The sequence below is a fragment of the Lithobates pipiens genome, unplaced genomic scaffold (genome assembly GCF_037356315.1).
Source record: "Lithobates pipiens isolate NorthernLeopardFrog02 unplaced genomic scaffold, aLitPip1_a1.2 Scaffold_13, whole genome shotgun sequence".
Classification (NCBI taxonomy): domain Eukaryota; kingdom Metazoa; phylum Chordata; class Amphibia; order Anura; family Ranidae; genus Lithobates; species Lithobates pipiens.
Genome location: NW_027507718.1, coordinates 425094816 through 425109624, shown reverse-complemented (window position 1 = coordinate 425109624; position 14809 = coordinate 425094816). Strand labels below are relative to the sequence as shown.

Sequence of the window (14809 nt, the reverse complement as noted above, 5' to 3'; positions counted from 1 at the left end):
ACTGTCATTTCTTGCTGACGAAGGAGGGCCCCAGCAGACGAAGACGCTCTGCCAGGCTCATCAAAAGTTTTCCGAAATGCATCCAAAAAGAGCTGGAGGTCAGAGGTGATAGGAGCGTGTGATTCCCAGAGTGGAGAGGCCCAAGCTAAAGCATAATCGCAGAGGAGAGAGATGATGTATGCAACTTTGGTGCGATCAGTAGGAAAATGGTGGCTGGAAAGTTCGAAGTGGATGGAACACTAATTAATGAAGCCCCGACAAGCCTTAGGATCACCGGAGAACCGAGGTGGTGACGGCAGATGCAGTCAGGGATTGCCAGGTGCAGCAGGTAAGACCGGAGCAACTGAAGCGGGAGCAGGAACGGGAGGAGCTGAAGTTGTAGCGAGTTGCAGACGATCCAGACAACAGGCCAGATCCTGGAGAACCAGCATTATTTGCTCTTGATTAGCTTGCTGGGAGTTAAGTCTCTGAACTAGATGTTGCATGGGATCCTCGGTCAATGGCCGATTCTCAGAGACACTCATGGCTTGAGCAAACTGTCGCGGTACTACTTACAGTGAACCCTCAGGCGAGCAGGTGACACGGGATCCCCCAGGGCGTGGAATCTAAGAGTCAGCCGGTGTTCCGCCAGTGACCCTCTCGCGAAGGTTTGGACTTAGCTGTGTGCTGACCCCAGGTCACGACCCCCGGGTTCACCCTGCGCGCTAGGGAAGTACCCGAAGACACTGTAGACAAGGATAGATGGATGAAGCAAGGAAAGCCAGGTAGTGAGCCAAGGTCAGGGCGGGCTGCAGACAACGTAATCAGAACAAGCCGGGTCGGTACACAGAAGATCAGATCACGAGAAGACAGGTAAACAGGTTACACAGGGGAGCTAGGAACAAACGTTGCTCAAGCAACCAGTAGCAGGTTTGAAAGGGGTTTAAATAGAGAAGCACATGAGGGCTGGACAGGAAGTAGCAGGAAGGAATCATATATTAGGCAACAGGTGAAGGGCGTCGACACCCATAGCTGGAGAGTGCACAGAGCTGAACACCAGACAGTGGACAACAGATACCAGCCGACCCACTGCAGTAAAGGTGAGACACAGATCAGCTCCGCAGCTGATCTGTGACATACTGTCAGGGTCATTGAAGTGCTGAGAGTTGGTTGGCCAGTGGAATGGAGGGAGGTTTGTTTAGTGCGTAATTTGACTGTTCGGGAACTATTTTGCCATTGTACTTTCCATGGAATTGTGCTCGTTCCAAGAGTCGATAAATCCTGGCTGATGATTTGTCTTGTTTCCAGTGGGTCAGATTCCATCAGTTGGCATGAGAAACAGAGCAGCATGGAATTCCATGCCCCAAGCAACTGTGGAACATTGCATTGCCGCTTCCAAGTTCTCAATTAGTCATTCATTATGTGCGTCAACTTGATCCTCATACTGCAGGGTGTGTCAAGAACCGATCTGGCGAATGAGGATGGGGGGTGTTCTCGTAAGGACGATGATGTACACGTGGTTCTTCCACCTATGAGGTTGCTTTGTTCTGGGCCGTCTTTGTGCTGGCCTTTTTTTGGGGCTTTTGAGGGTGGTTTGAGCATACAGGATGTGTGGTTACGGGACACTACATTGGGTATTCAGTTAAGAAAATCTAACGCTGATCAGTCGAAGAAGGGTTCTTGGAAGGGTTCTCCTGATCAACAAAGCCAGGATAGAGGTGAACTAGGAGGTAGCAATTATTTTTTTTTGTCCAAAATGGGGACCTGGCAATACGTCGTCAAGAGCTGGAGGATGAGACCTGGTGATATCTGAGAAGAGATGGTGTGTATCTGAATGCTATCTGCATTTATTTATGACATCTGGGATTGCAGGAGTGTATTCAGCGGGTCTTCCGGTTTGGGGGGCAACACCTATGTAAGGTGTCACGCTTGTGTGCTGTGGCAGGGGGTCTATTGGGTCTTTGATGCCGATTAAATAATTGTGGAAATTTTTGGGTTGAGCCCATCTGAGGTATGGGTGTCCCTTCCTAACAACACGGTGGTAACATCCGTGTATTAATTAGGTTGTATCTGGTAGTACGTAAGTGGTTAATTGTCACTGAGCCGGTCAAAGACCTTAGACTGGGCATAAGCTGAGGTTGGTTTATTTGTTATGCATTGACTGTATTATATGCATTAAACTTGTTTTCTTGTGAATTGTCGTATTTAATGGTTTGTAATAAAAGGCTGCTATGGCCATTCGACTCCAAATAAAATTTGTCGTCTGGTCATTTTGGAAGGGGGGATTGGTCAAGTGTTTAATGTTTAATAGATAATCGGACCCTCTGCATTCTGCAGGTCCCTCAGTCAAGTATATGACCTGGAGCTGAGTGAAACTAGGAGGAGGGCCAGCATGACTGGGGACTGCAAAAGAGGTGGAGTATTCGTGGGTGATTTTGATATGATGCAGGCTGCTTAGCAGATTGAAGAGTTCAAGGCAGAGGGTGTGTCCTGTAGTGGATAGAGAGGAGGTGGGGTTGGAAAAGTACAATAGCAAAGTTTCTTATAAACTGACTATATACTGCATATGCATTATGCCTGTCTAAGCAGAAGGTGGCGCTGTAGTATTATAGTGTATAGTTATGTTATCTATGATATAACAGGATGTTTGTCTATCCTCTCTCTAGGAGCATGTACTTGGATGCTCCTTGTACCTGTGTTCATGTTTCTCCATTCTGTAAAGACATGCATTGATATTTCTCCAAGAAAGTAAAGCCGTATTACTGCATACAACAAGCTTCCAGCATGATTTCAATACGCTGCTAACAGGGGTATTGTGTCACAGCTCAGTCAGTCAGACAGTTTTCTCCCACCCTCCGTCCCTTCCTTCCTCCCTCCCTAGTTTGTTTTTGGTTTGGAGCCTCCTCTTTTCTCAAGGTGCTGGGATATTTATAGTGGGTTTTCGGGTTTTATGTTGTTAGCTTGCCATTCAATTTCTTGGTCCTTTTATTTTAATTTTTTTGTCATAGCAGCAGGTAGGGGGTCTTTTGGATATTTGAAGGCGGTGCCGGATAAATATCTATGGAAAATTGTGGGTTGGGCCCATCTGAGGTATGGGTGTCCCTTCCTAACTGTGGAAAGTTGTGGGTTGGGCCCATCTGAGGTATGGGTGTCCCTTCCTAGCTAATACGGTGGTAACATCTGGGTATTAATTAGGTTGTATCTGGTAGTATATAAGTGGTTAATTGTCCCTGAGTCAGTCTAGTTGCGGCTGGGGGCCTTTGATTGGGTGGCAGATACAATCATGAGTATATAGGCTCTCTTAGACCTTAGACCTTATTTTCTTGTCATAGAAGCAGGCAGGGTGGTTTGTAATAGTTTGTAATAAAAGGCTGTTATGGCCATTCGACTCCAAATAAAATGTGTTGTCTGGTCATTTTGGAAGGGGGTTTGTTCAAGTGTTTAATGTTTTATAGATAATCGGAGCCTCTGCATTCTGCGGGTCCCTCAGTCATGTATGGAGATTTTTATGTCCTATTGAGAGACACAATGATTGTGTATTTTTACAACATTCACCAAGCTATAGGAAAATTCCCTCACAAAAAGAAAAGTCTATTTTGATATTAAGTAATTGATCCAAACTGAATGAAATAAAATTAAGCTCAGGCAGATTTGTCCTGATGTATACAAAATGTGCCCCATTAACTAAAAAGATGTGCCTATTTTTCCTTTGTTCCTGCAAAAATTATATTAAATTTATATTATGTAATGTTAGCTATTTTTTTTAAAGAAACAGGTGGCACATGTTGTAATTGAGTATATACTGTAACTATATCTATGAAATACATTATATACATAGTAAGGAAGAGGAAGAACATGTGGCTCCAGTATCCTGCAGGCAGAAGTTTGCATAGCAGTGAACTACTGAGAAGTGATAAGTACCCTTTTACCAGTTCACTTTACTGGTCATTAAAACCTATTTAGATTGCAGAGCCAAATTCATTGGGTAGTGGGCAACAGTCTTTGTCATATCTGTTCACCTCTGGGGTTTTTTGAATGGATCTTCATTTTATGTTGTTAAAGTTTTTGTTTTTTTCTTTGAACCTCGTTTCTTTTTTGTTCTTTGCTTTCCAACCTGTGTTTTTTTACACATAAGTAAGTGGGTGAATATTATTTTGCTTAATACAAATTGTTTATAGAGCACCGATAATGTATGCAGCAGTTTACATACAATATATTGTACATTCACTTTGGTGCCTGTTCTTAAGGAGCTTATAGTCTACTTCACATGAATACATACGAGTACTGGGGCCCATTTAGACAGAAGCCAATTAACCTTCCAGCATGGAGGAAAGGAAGATAGACCCTGGAAGCTGCACATCAAGGTGTTCTGTTGAGATGAGTGGAGTGGCAACCACAACCTGGACTCTGACCAGGCCATGCCCCCAACACATTTCACTCCACCCTCGGAGTTTAGTCATTGGGAACCTACCAGCATGTCTTTGGGATGTGGGAGAAAACCAACACAAGCATAAGTAAAACATGAAAACTCCTTGCAGGCAGTTTCATAGTTGGGGTTCAAACCAGTGGCCCTAGCGCTGCAAGCCAAGAGTGCTAATCACTTATCACCTACATGCTCTGATTAAAAAGCATACACAGTACAAAAGCAAATTTTTTAGGATGAAGTGACACTGATGGAAGCTGGTATTATACAGTGTATTTAAATAATGAAATAACTGCTCAGTTCTACAAACTTAATTAAAAGTGATTTTAAAGTCTAAGGTTTATACTTACTTGCTCTGTGCAATGGCAATATACTGAGCCAACCCTTGACTCCTATACTGAGCCAAACCTTGATAATCTTGCCTCTTCTCTTCTGTGTCTGCCCCCATAGCAAGTCACATACTATGGGGGCAGATGTTCAGGCTTGCTCCCCAGCCAGGCCGTTTATGTCAATAGACTCGGTCCCACCCCCCCACTTTTTGCTCACTTGATTTGACTGACAGCAGCAGGGGCCAATGGCTCACACTGTTCTCAGCAAAGCCTGTGAGACCAGAAAGAAAGGGAGAGAAGGCCTGCAGTCGGGCACAGAGCTGGATTGATACAGAAGTCAAGTAGGTGTTAGGGAGGGGGTAACATACAGTGGAAAGATTTTTTTCCTTAATGCAGAGAATGCATTATGGTTAAAAAAAACAACAACAACAAAAAACTTTAGACTTTAGAACCACTTTTAAGTCCAATGAGCTCACATTTAATACTTAAAAAATAAACTTTGTAACTTTGACTTTTGTTTGTATTACAGGCCTTTTCATGGCTTCAAGATGAAATGGGAACAGATTCAGATCCAGTGGTCATTGTAAGATTCCTGGGATCCACTGGAATGAGCTCTGAATTAAATTGTTTACTGCAAAGCCTTTGTGAACAACTTGCAGTAAATTACCGATGTTTACTGCAGAGCATTCCAAAAAAAATCCTGGACCTTCGGGAACTATTTTTAAACTTGCTGAATGAGTCTTCATTTCATAAACCCCTTGTTCTTGTGCTTGATAGTCTTGAACAGCTTTCAGACAGTGAAGATGCCAGAAAACTTTGGTGGCTTCCCATTCATCTTCCTCGCACAGTTCGTATAATCATATCAACACTGCCAAACAAGTATGGAATGCTCCAAAATCTAAGGTGCCTTATACACAACGAAGACAATTATGTAGAACTTATTCCAAGGGATCGAAAAATGTGCAGCCAAATACTTAAACATCAGCTCCTAAGGGTTAAAAGAAAGGTAACATCAGGTCAGCAAATTTACGTCAATGAAGCTTTCTCTAGGTGCACTTTGCCAATGTTTGTCAACCTGACTTTCAGAGAGGTCCGAAACTGGAGATCACATAAAGATGTTGATGACTCAACTCTTTGTGTGACTGTACATGAGAACATAGAACAGTTATTCTGCTCACTGGAGAACAAGTGTGGGCTACGGTTGGTGTCAAGGGCACTAGGGTACATTACAATGGCCAAAACAGGTCTTAGTGAGGTAGAGCTGGAGGATATTTTAGCTCTTGATAACAGTGTGATGAATGAGTTATTAGCCAATGGGAAACCATTGAACCCATTAAGGGTACCTTATAGAATTATTGCACAAATCAGAGAGGATCTTACTGGCTATTTGGTAGAGAGACATGTAAGAAATGTTACACTTTTGGTTTGGTCAAACAGACACCTTCATCTCATTGCCCAGAAATTGTATCTCAATAATGATGATGATTTGCAAGAGATGCATGCCAATGTGGCAGAGTACTTCTTAGGTATATGGTCAGGAGGAAGTAAAAAAGCCTTTTACAGGGAGCATCAATATTTTGAAAATTGCATTCAAAATGAACATAGTGGCATACACAATGATGGAAAACATTATCCTGATGAAAATGAATTTGACAGGCAGGCTCCAGAACAGCCCTGGGCGTTTCAGTGCAATCCTTTACAGCCTGATATATTTTTTGTGAATCACAGAAAAATGACGGAACTTTTGCATCATTTGACAAGATGTGGTATGACAGATGAAATGATGTCTGGGATTACAATGAACTTTAGTTGGCTGTATACAATGATCAAAATTGGTCAGTTTGAAAAGGCACTAGGTGATATTGAAATAGCATACAATTGCTCACAAGAAAAAGAGCTGAAGTTTCTTGCGAACACCCTTCAAAGCATTAAAAACAAAGTTCTTAAAAATCCAGGGTCCCTTTCAGCTGAGTTACAGCAAATACTTCTTCCAGTTGTGAGTTCTTTGCCTAAATTCCGAAACCTTCTTTTAGAATGTGACAAAGATGGACCTAAATACTGTTCAATTGTTCCACTCCATTCTTCCATGGATGTTACCTACAGCCCTGAAAGAATTTCACTATCATCTAGTTCACTGCACATCACTGAGGTCCTCCCAACATACAGTCCAAATATTATAATCTCTGCACTTGAGAATGGCACCATAAGTACCTGGGATGTTGAATCAAGACAACTTTTAAGGCAAATCACCACTACCCAGTTTGTAATTATGGGGATGAAGCTTACAGCAGATGAAAAGTATCTTGTTGTGTCCACAACAAAGAACACCCTACTAATTTATGATAACCTAAACTCTTGCCTTTTATATGAAGTTGAAATTAAAGGTTCCAAAGGAGTTGGAGGGGGTCCAAACCTTATAAATGGGTTTACACTGTCACATACACACGCATTGGCCTGGTTGGAAGCAAGTAAAGATGTTAATGTTATAGATTTACTTTACGGCTGGCCACTTTACAATTTCCATTGCTGGTATGAGGTAACCTGCATTCAGTGTTCTTCAGATGGACTGTATGCATTTTGTGGACAATACCTCAATACTACCACAATATTTCATTTGGGTACTGGTGAGAAGCTATCAACTGTTACATCTGAATTTTCTGGAGGGTTTGTGAAATACATTCTCGTTCTTGATACAAATCAAGAAGCAGTCATGATTGACAATGAAGGGAGTCTCTCTGTATGGAACACAGAGGAAATGACCAATCCTCAAGTAACTGAAGAATTTGATTGTACCAAGGGAGACAGTGAAGTCATCAGCACTGAGCTACCAGAAGACCAAAGTGCAATTCTCATCTGTAAAGCATTAAGTATTGAACTTTTGGATACACGAATGTGGAAAATTTCTGAAAAGTTTCGGGCAAAGCGCAATGAGAAATTTATTTCAGCTGTCCTGTCCAGAAATTCTGACTGTATAATTGCTTCCATGGAAAATACCTCATCTATATTTGTATGGAGAAGAGACACTGGGCAATGCATGGCAAGTTTACAAGAAATCTCAGGGAACATTGTCAAATTAGTGAAATCAAGCCATCACAATTTACTTCTGTCCTTGTCTGTTAGTGGTGTGCTTTCAATTTGGGACATTGATATCTTAACAGCAATGTCCAATATTGACAAGACTGGTAGAGCTGTCCATACAGTTTTGTTGTCTAGCAGAGGAGATTACATTTACTCACTTGATGGATCTGATTATGTCCAGAAATGGAATTTTAACACTGGTTATATTGAATCTGCCTTTAAGCATGAGGGGAATGTGGAAAATGGTGTGCTCACAGCCACTGGTGAATTGCTGGTCACCTCAGATGACAAATGTAACCAATATGTTTGGCATACTGGCACTGGAGAAAATCTTCTTCGAATTAGTGGTCAAAGAATATTTCAGCTGTTGATAACACATAATGATCAATTTATAGTGTCTCTTTGTGAGCAAAATGCATCTAGAGTATGGAGGCTTGCAACAGGCCATAAAGTCTGTAATATCTTAGCTGCCTTAAAGAATGCACTTATAACTACTGCAAACACATTTGTGATCGGCATGACCAAGAACAAGCTTCTGGCTGTAAGTTTATGGACAGGAAGCATAACTAAAAAGTACTGTTGTGATGATGGGTCAACAATTGTAAACTTCAGACTGATCCCGGACTGTCCAGATTTTGTTGTGTTTATGACATCAACTGAAACTGTGAGCATCTGGAGCCTGGCTGAGGAGGCAGTTTGTAGAAGGGTGCAGCTTCCATCCAACTTTTTGAAAAATCTCAACGATTTTGAAATCTCTCCAAATGGAAAGCTTGGGATTGTCACTCATGGTGATGAAAAGTTCAATGTACTCGATCTGCATAGTGGAAAGCTCAGAGTGGTGCATGCATCAGGTGTTATATGGAAGCAGAGCTTGTCTTGTGATGGGCGTTACCTTGTCTATATTTGCTTCCGCAATGGGGAAGACGATGAGGAGAATTCAGTTTCAAGTTTAATAGTGATGAGACTTGCTGATGGAAAGAGCATTGGTGCTTGTTCATTATATAAAACGCCAACTTTCCTTGCACTTTCACAGCGGCATCTCAATATCGTTGTAGGATTTGAGGACGGGAGTATTGGCACTTACACAGTTGTGGACAGAGTCGATGCCACGTTGAAAATAAAAATTGCAACTTCCAACAGTCGTCAGATTTTCAGTAACAAATCACATATTTTCAGGCCCAAATGCAATAATTACATATACAAAATGGCACCTGACTGCTTATGGAGAGAATCCACTGAAGTATTTGCCAGAGACAGCCCCATCACAGTGTCAGATTCTGGTGAAGGAACAGAGACAACTCCAACCAAAAAACATAATTTTTGTTATGAGAAAATGTGCTCTGCCATTGACTGTAGAGGACAGAGCTTTGCGGCAAACAACTGAGACCACCAAAGTATGGATGCTTACAAAGAGGTTTACACACTATTCTGATCTTAAATTACATGTATTAATTAAATGTCCATGGCAATTCAGGCATCACTGTTTAAAAACAAAAATATCCAGCAAAATATAGCAAAAACTCTGTTGTCCGATATGCCATGTTAAATTATTTATATATATTTCAGGCACTGAAAATTATTGAGGCACTGTTAAAATTATAAAGCTTAATGCTCTTATTGTTTTCCTGTTGTAAAGCTATAATTACAAATAAAGAATCTGTAAAGGCATAACCTTGCCGCAAATGCAAAATCATGGCATCGACATCCTATGCTGCAGCTGGCAAGATGCCTATTGAATAGATGAATATTACTTGCCAGTAAATACACAATACATGCAACTTTTGCAGAATCAGTTGACCCTTCCGTTTGACAGGTGGGAGCCACTTTTCATGCAGTACCTTATATTTCCCTCTGACAATGTAAAAATCAGTGCAGCATTACTTACATACATATGTTCATAGGATGCAGATGTGATTGTTTAGAGAAGTATTGATAAAAGCTGTGATCTACTGTCAATCAGTGATTTTCTATAAAATGTCTATGACCAACTTTAAACTGGTCATACAGGGCTAGATGGGCATCATTGAAGTTGATATCTGCAACGACATTTTAAATAACAGAGAAATGGCCAATCTTTTCCAGCCACCAGAATTTTGATTTGGTCTTCCTTGCCTTTAAAATCCCATACTTTATATGTATGGAACCTGATTTATGGAAGAATTGTCTGAGCTGAAATTTTTGCAATGAGTATATATACTATCTGCCCAGTAGGCATTATACTAATAACAAAAATCTTTTTTTACTTAACATCATCACAATTTGAATGAGAAAAACCATGCATAACAGAGCCTTTGTTTAGCACCCTTGTTGTCTTATCCCACACAGTAGAAGGCTTCATGCACACTTGAATTACTTTGACCACCGGCCATTATAAATAGCAAAATGGGGCAAAATCGTGCCATTATTTTACAGCGGTTTTGCATGTTTTGCGACCGATGGTCAAAACTTTCATATCCTGAACGCGATTCTTCCACGTTCATGAGAGGGAGGTTATGTTGAACTTTCCCTCACCGCACAAGCTTTTAAATGGTCATAAAAGCCTACTTTTATGGAGTTGAGTTCAGGAGCTTTGTCAAAAAAATGCCAAAAGATCCTAAACTCAAGTTTAGAAGCTGTAGTGTACATGGAGCCGAAGAAGGGCTATGCAGTGTAACTTGATTAGCAATAGAGGATGTGTCACTGTTTTAGGTAAAGGCACAGAACTGACCGGTCTGATATAAAGGAAGTGTTCTTTCTGTTCTCCAGATTGTATTAGGATGTGAGTTTTAGTAAGGTAAGGATAGCTTGACCTATAAATAAATATACCAAATTGTAGGGGATTCGTTTTGCCGCCAGCAGTTGATCATTTTCTTTTCAGTGGAAACTGGAGAAAAGAAAGCTTTCAGCATGTCTGCATTGCGTCAAGCCAAGTCAGAAACAACCCACACACTGTTGCCCTTAATGCATCTGGTCATGTGTGGACACCCTAAGTTTATAACTACCATGGCAGTGGTACAACTGGGTAGAGATGTGTGTACGCAAGTATAATAAGTCTAAAGTTAGGATTAAGCAGTATTTTTTTACTCTAAATAGCAAATACTAACTATAAAAAAGATAAAATATCATTGACAGTACCTGGAGATGCATCAGGATGTGATAAAAATGAAAAAGTAGCTTTCAAAGCTCAACTCCAGTCAAAGCATTTTTAGCTTTGGATACTAGAGGGAAACTTAGAATTTCTATCTGGCTGGTATTGCTGTCTGTGTCCCCATTGTAAAGATGGCCCTCAAGAAATGAGGGGAAGGGATCACCAGGACAGAAAGACAATGACAGCAATAAAATATGTTCAGAAGTTCTAAACCTTCCCCGTTACTTGCTGTCCTTTTGATTGCCTGTCACTAGAGCATGAAGTGAGGGTAAATCTCCTGAGCGGGGGTAAAAACAGCAATAAAAAATAGAGGTTCTGTTCTCTACTCTATCCAAAAATAGACACATTTGCTGGAGTTGGCCTCAGGGTATAAAGAAATGTTTTATCACAACTTTAACAGGAACTTAAAATTAAAAATATTACACATTTTTAATAATCCTAAATATCATTATGATGGTGTGATACTCTCTGATATAGGCTCTCCAAAGCCAAGTTTAAACCTACTGGTGTATTGTATTGGATGATTGCAAGTCAGAAAGAACATTTCAAAAGAAGATCTTGATACAAGATCAGCTTTATCAGTTAATTATAAACTGTCAAACTATATCACCAAAAACATTGCATTTGTGGACCTGCAATAGTTTAATTTTGACATCTGCCTTAAAAATTCTGTTCTATTCTGTGTTACATACAGATCAAATGACCAACCTAATACTCTGGGATTGTCATAATGCCTGCATATTGTCAAAAATAGTCTGTTATATCAAATGATATATCCAAAGGTTCTATAATGTTTTGAATTTCTAGTGAATTTCTTACTTATATTTGATGTCCTAAATGAAATGTTTAACATACAGCTATTGACTGTTTTCAACTTTTCTAAAATTTTGTTTCGATCCAATATGTTATCAAACGTTTATGAAGATTTTGCATTAATCTAATATAATGTATGTATGTATGACATGGCATGGTTTTTCACAGCTTTTCAAAGTAATTATATTAAATAAGCTTGTCAAGCATTGATTACCTGCTTGAATAGATTCTAAGATGGGACATGCCCAGCTAAGATACAACAGGCATTATTAAAAGGTCTGCTCAACCAAAGACTGATATTTCATTTTGTGGTGTTCAAGTCAAATCACATGCTGGTATATGAACTCTGAGTTCCAGCGGCAAGATATTTTCAACAGAATCCAAGTTTTGGCCAAGTGCCTCATGTCTACTTAAGGAGATTTTTTTCCTTTGCCCATGCAAAAGGTTTACTTAGCTCATCCCCTCCCCAACTGCATATACTTACATGTTCTCCATATTCCACCCCAATTCCTCCCCACTCTGCAAGTCGCTTCACCAGGCGTGAAGTGAAATATCCAGAACCTTTGGGTATAAGTGAGCATGTGGCTCACTCCCCCTCTCCCAAGTGACAATGCTAAGTACTTTATAATTAGCTAAGTTCACATAGGACTAGGAAAGAAATTCATAGACCTTTGCAAACTCCAACCCAATTCTGGGTAGCTGAGTGGAGTGGCAGGTTGAGTCAGAAAAGGAAATGGTAACTTTAGGAACTTGTAGTGCGTACACAATATTAAAGGGAAATACTTACTCTGGAGCAGGGATGTGCGGTGAGGCCAGAGCCAGATACACACAGGTTACATACGCCGCAATCGTTAGAGCGAGAGCAGAAATTCTAGCACTAGATCTACTCTGTAACTCTAAACATGTAATCTGTAAAAAAAATTAATGTGTCACTTATAAAGATTTCTAAGTTCTGAAATTTGGCGCCATTCCACAAGTGTGCACAATTTTAAAGTGTGACATGTTAGGTATCTATTTACTAACGCCATCTTTTACATTATACAAAAAAAATTTAAATTTAAAATCGGGCTAACGTTAGTTTTTTCTTTATTCATGAAACTCTTTTTTACCCCCCAAAAAAAGCATTTAAAGTAATTGCTGTGCAAATATTCGCATGACATAAAAAGTTGCAACAACCATCATTTTATTCCCTAGGGCGGGGGTGACCAACCTTTTGAAGAGTGAAGGCCACCTAAGCGACTTGGTAACCAGCCGCGGGCCACAATGAGCGGAGTGGGTGCATGTCAGCCCACTCTACTTCCTTTTTTTTTTGCGGATCGGATTGAAGGTAGGCGTTTGTAAACGGACACAAGTCTATTTACATCTACTACTCTTTAGAGGTGAATGGAGGGTCCAATTGGGTCGGACTGACCGTGTGAAAGGGGCCTATGGCTCAGTGCAGGTAACCCTCAGGTGCACTGCTCTGCACCTGCGGATCAGTTTGAAAGCAGCCCAGTAACTACTGCAGAACAGATATGCCCATATATACACTGTGATCTTAGTAATAAACTTACTATCAATAACTGTATTCTGTTCTATTCCATCACAGAGCAGGAGGTCGCGGGCCACATCAGAGGGCTTCGTGGGCCACATATGGCCCCCGGACCACTGGTAGGGTGTCTGCTAAAACAATATATTTAATGTTTGGGGGTTCTGAGTAATTTTATAGAAAAAAAATTATGATTTTTACATATAGGAGAGAAGTGTCAGACATTCGGCCTGGGTGGCAAGGGGATACTTACCATAAGTAATATACAAATAAATATTATATATTGTTTTTAAAGGTAATTCACAATATTTCCAAAATCTGTATTCAAACAGGTGGCTTAACGAACATATTACTGAAGTTTGAAGTTATAACTTTCAACCAGTAATTTCACAGTAAATAGATAAATAATAAACGATTATGTTATAACATTATAGCATATAAATATATGATTTTAGCTTGAATATAACAGTACCTTTTCAGCAGAATATGTAAAATGGACCCTCGCGCCACTATGTGCTAGACGTGAAATAGATCTACGTGCATAACAAAGTATAATGTAACAATCTGTGGAATAACAAAAGTGCAAGTGCTACTAAATAAAACAGAAAATGCAGCGGGACAAAATAGTAAACACAAACTATCACTAGAATAATTAAAAAAGAGTCCTGCGCAAATAATACCACAAAAAATGAATAATGTATAAAAATGTGAAAAAAACAAGAGTCAATGAAAATATTTCAAAATAAACACACCAATAGTGTAGGTGTGTAGTGAAAAAGCACTGGAGAAAGAACAGGACCAAATGTTCCAAAAGATCAGGCTCCCAAAACTCTCACCTCAGAGATGGAATAATAAGGCAAAAGAAAGTAATTCCAATGGACTTCTCCTTCACTTCTCTGTGCACAATCATCAAATGGTATAAACTTCTACCACTAGAGGGCCGATTCAACCTCTTATGAGTAATGCTGCAGCATATGTATCCTCGTGGTATGAAACTTAAAGAAAACACAGAGGGGAAGGGGGAAGGGAGAGAGAAAGGGGACTCCAATAGTGTAGTGGTTTCCAAAACTGAATAAATTTATTTAAGAGAAAGCAAATGGACTCTCACATTTAAAAAGAAAATATCAAACAGAAAGAGATCTGGCGTGTACAGCCAGTCTTACGCTTGTTCCGGTATTCCTACGGCCACTCCCCGTAGGAATACCGGAACAAGCGTAAGACTGGCTGTACACGCCAGATCTCTTTCTGTTTGATATTTTCTTTTTAAATGTGAGAGTCCATTTGCTTTCTCTTAAATAAATTTATTCAGTTTTGGAAACCACTACACTATTGGAGTCCCCTTTCTCTCTCCCTTCCCCCTTCCCCTCTGTGTTTTCTTTAAGTTTCATACCACGAGGATACATATGCTGCAGCATTACTCATAAGAGGTTGAATCGGCCCTCTAGTGGTAGAAGTTTATACCATTTGATGATTGTGCACAGAGAAGTGAAGGAGAAGTCCATTGGAATTACTTTCTTTTGCCTTATTATTCC

At 40.2% G+C, this 14809-nt stretch overlaps 1 protein-coding gene across 1 annotated transcript in view; it reads left to right on the top strand.

Moving 5' to 3' along the window:
- The window catches only part of NWD2 (NACHT and WD repeat domain containing 2), a 452309-nt gene extending 438255 nt beyond the window's left edge, over window positions 1–14054 (top strand). Inside the window, exon 7 of the mRNA XM_077477660.1 lies at window positions 5261–14054. Coding sequence (XP_077333786.1) covers window positions 5261–9193 — 3933 coding nt within the window. The 3' untranslated portion in view covers window positions 9194–14054. The remainder of the gene's footprint in view (window positions 1–5260) is intronic.
- Window positions 14055–14809: the final 755 nt, after the last annotated feature.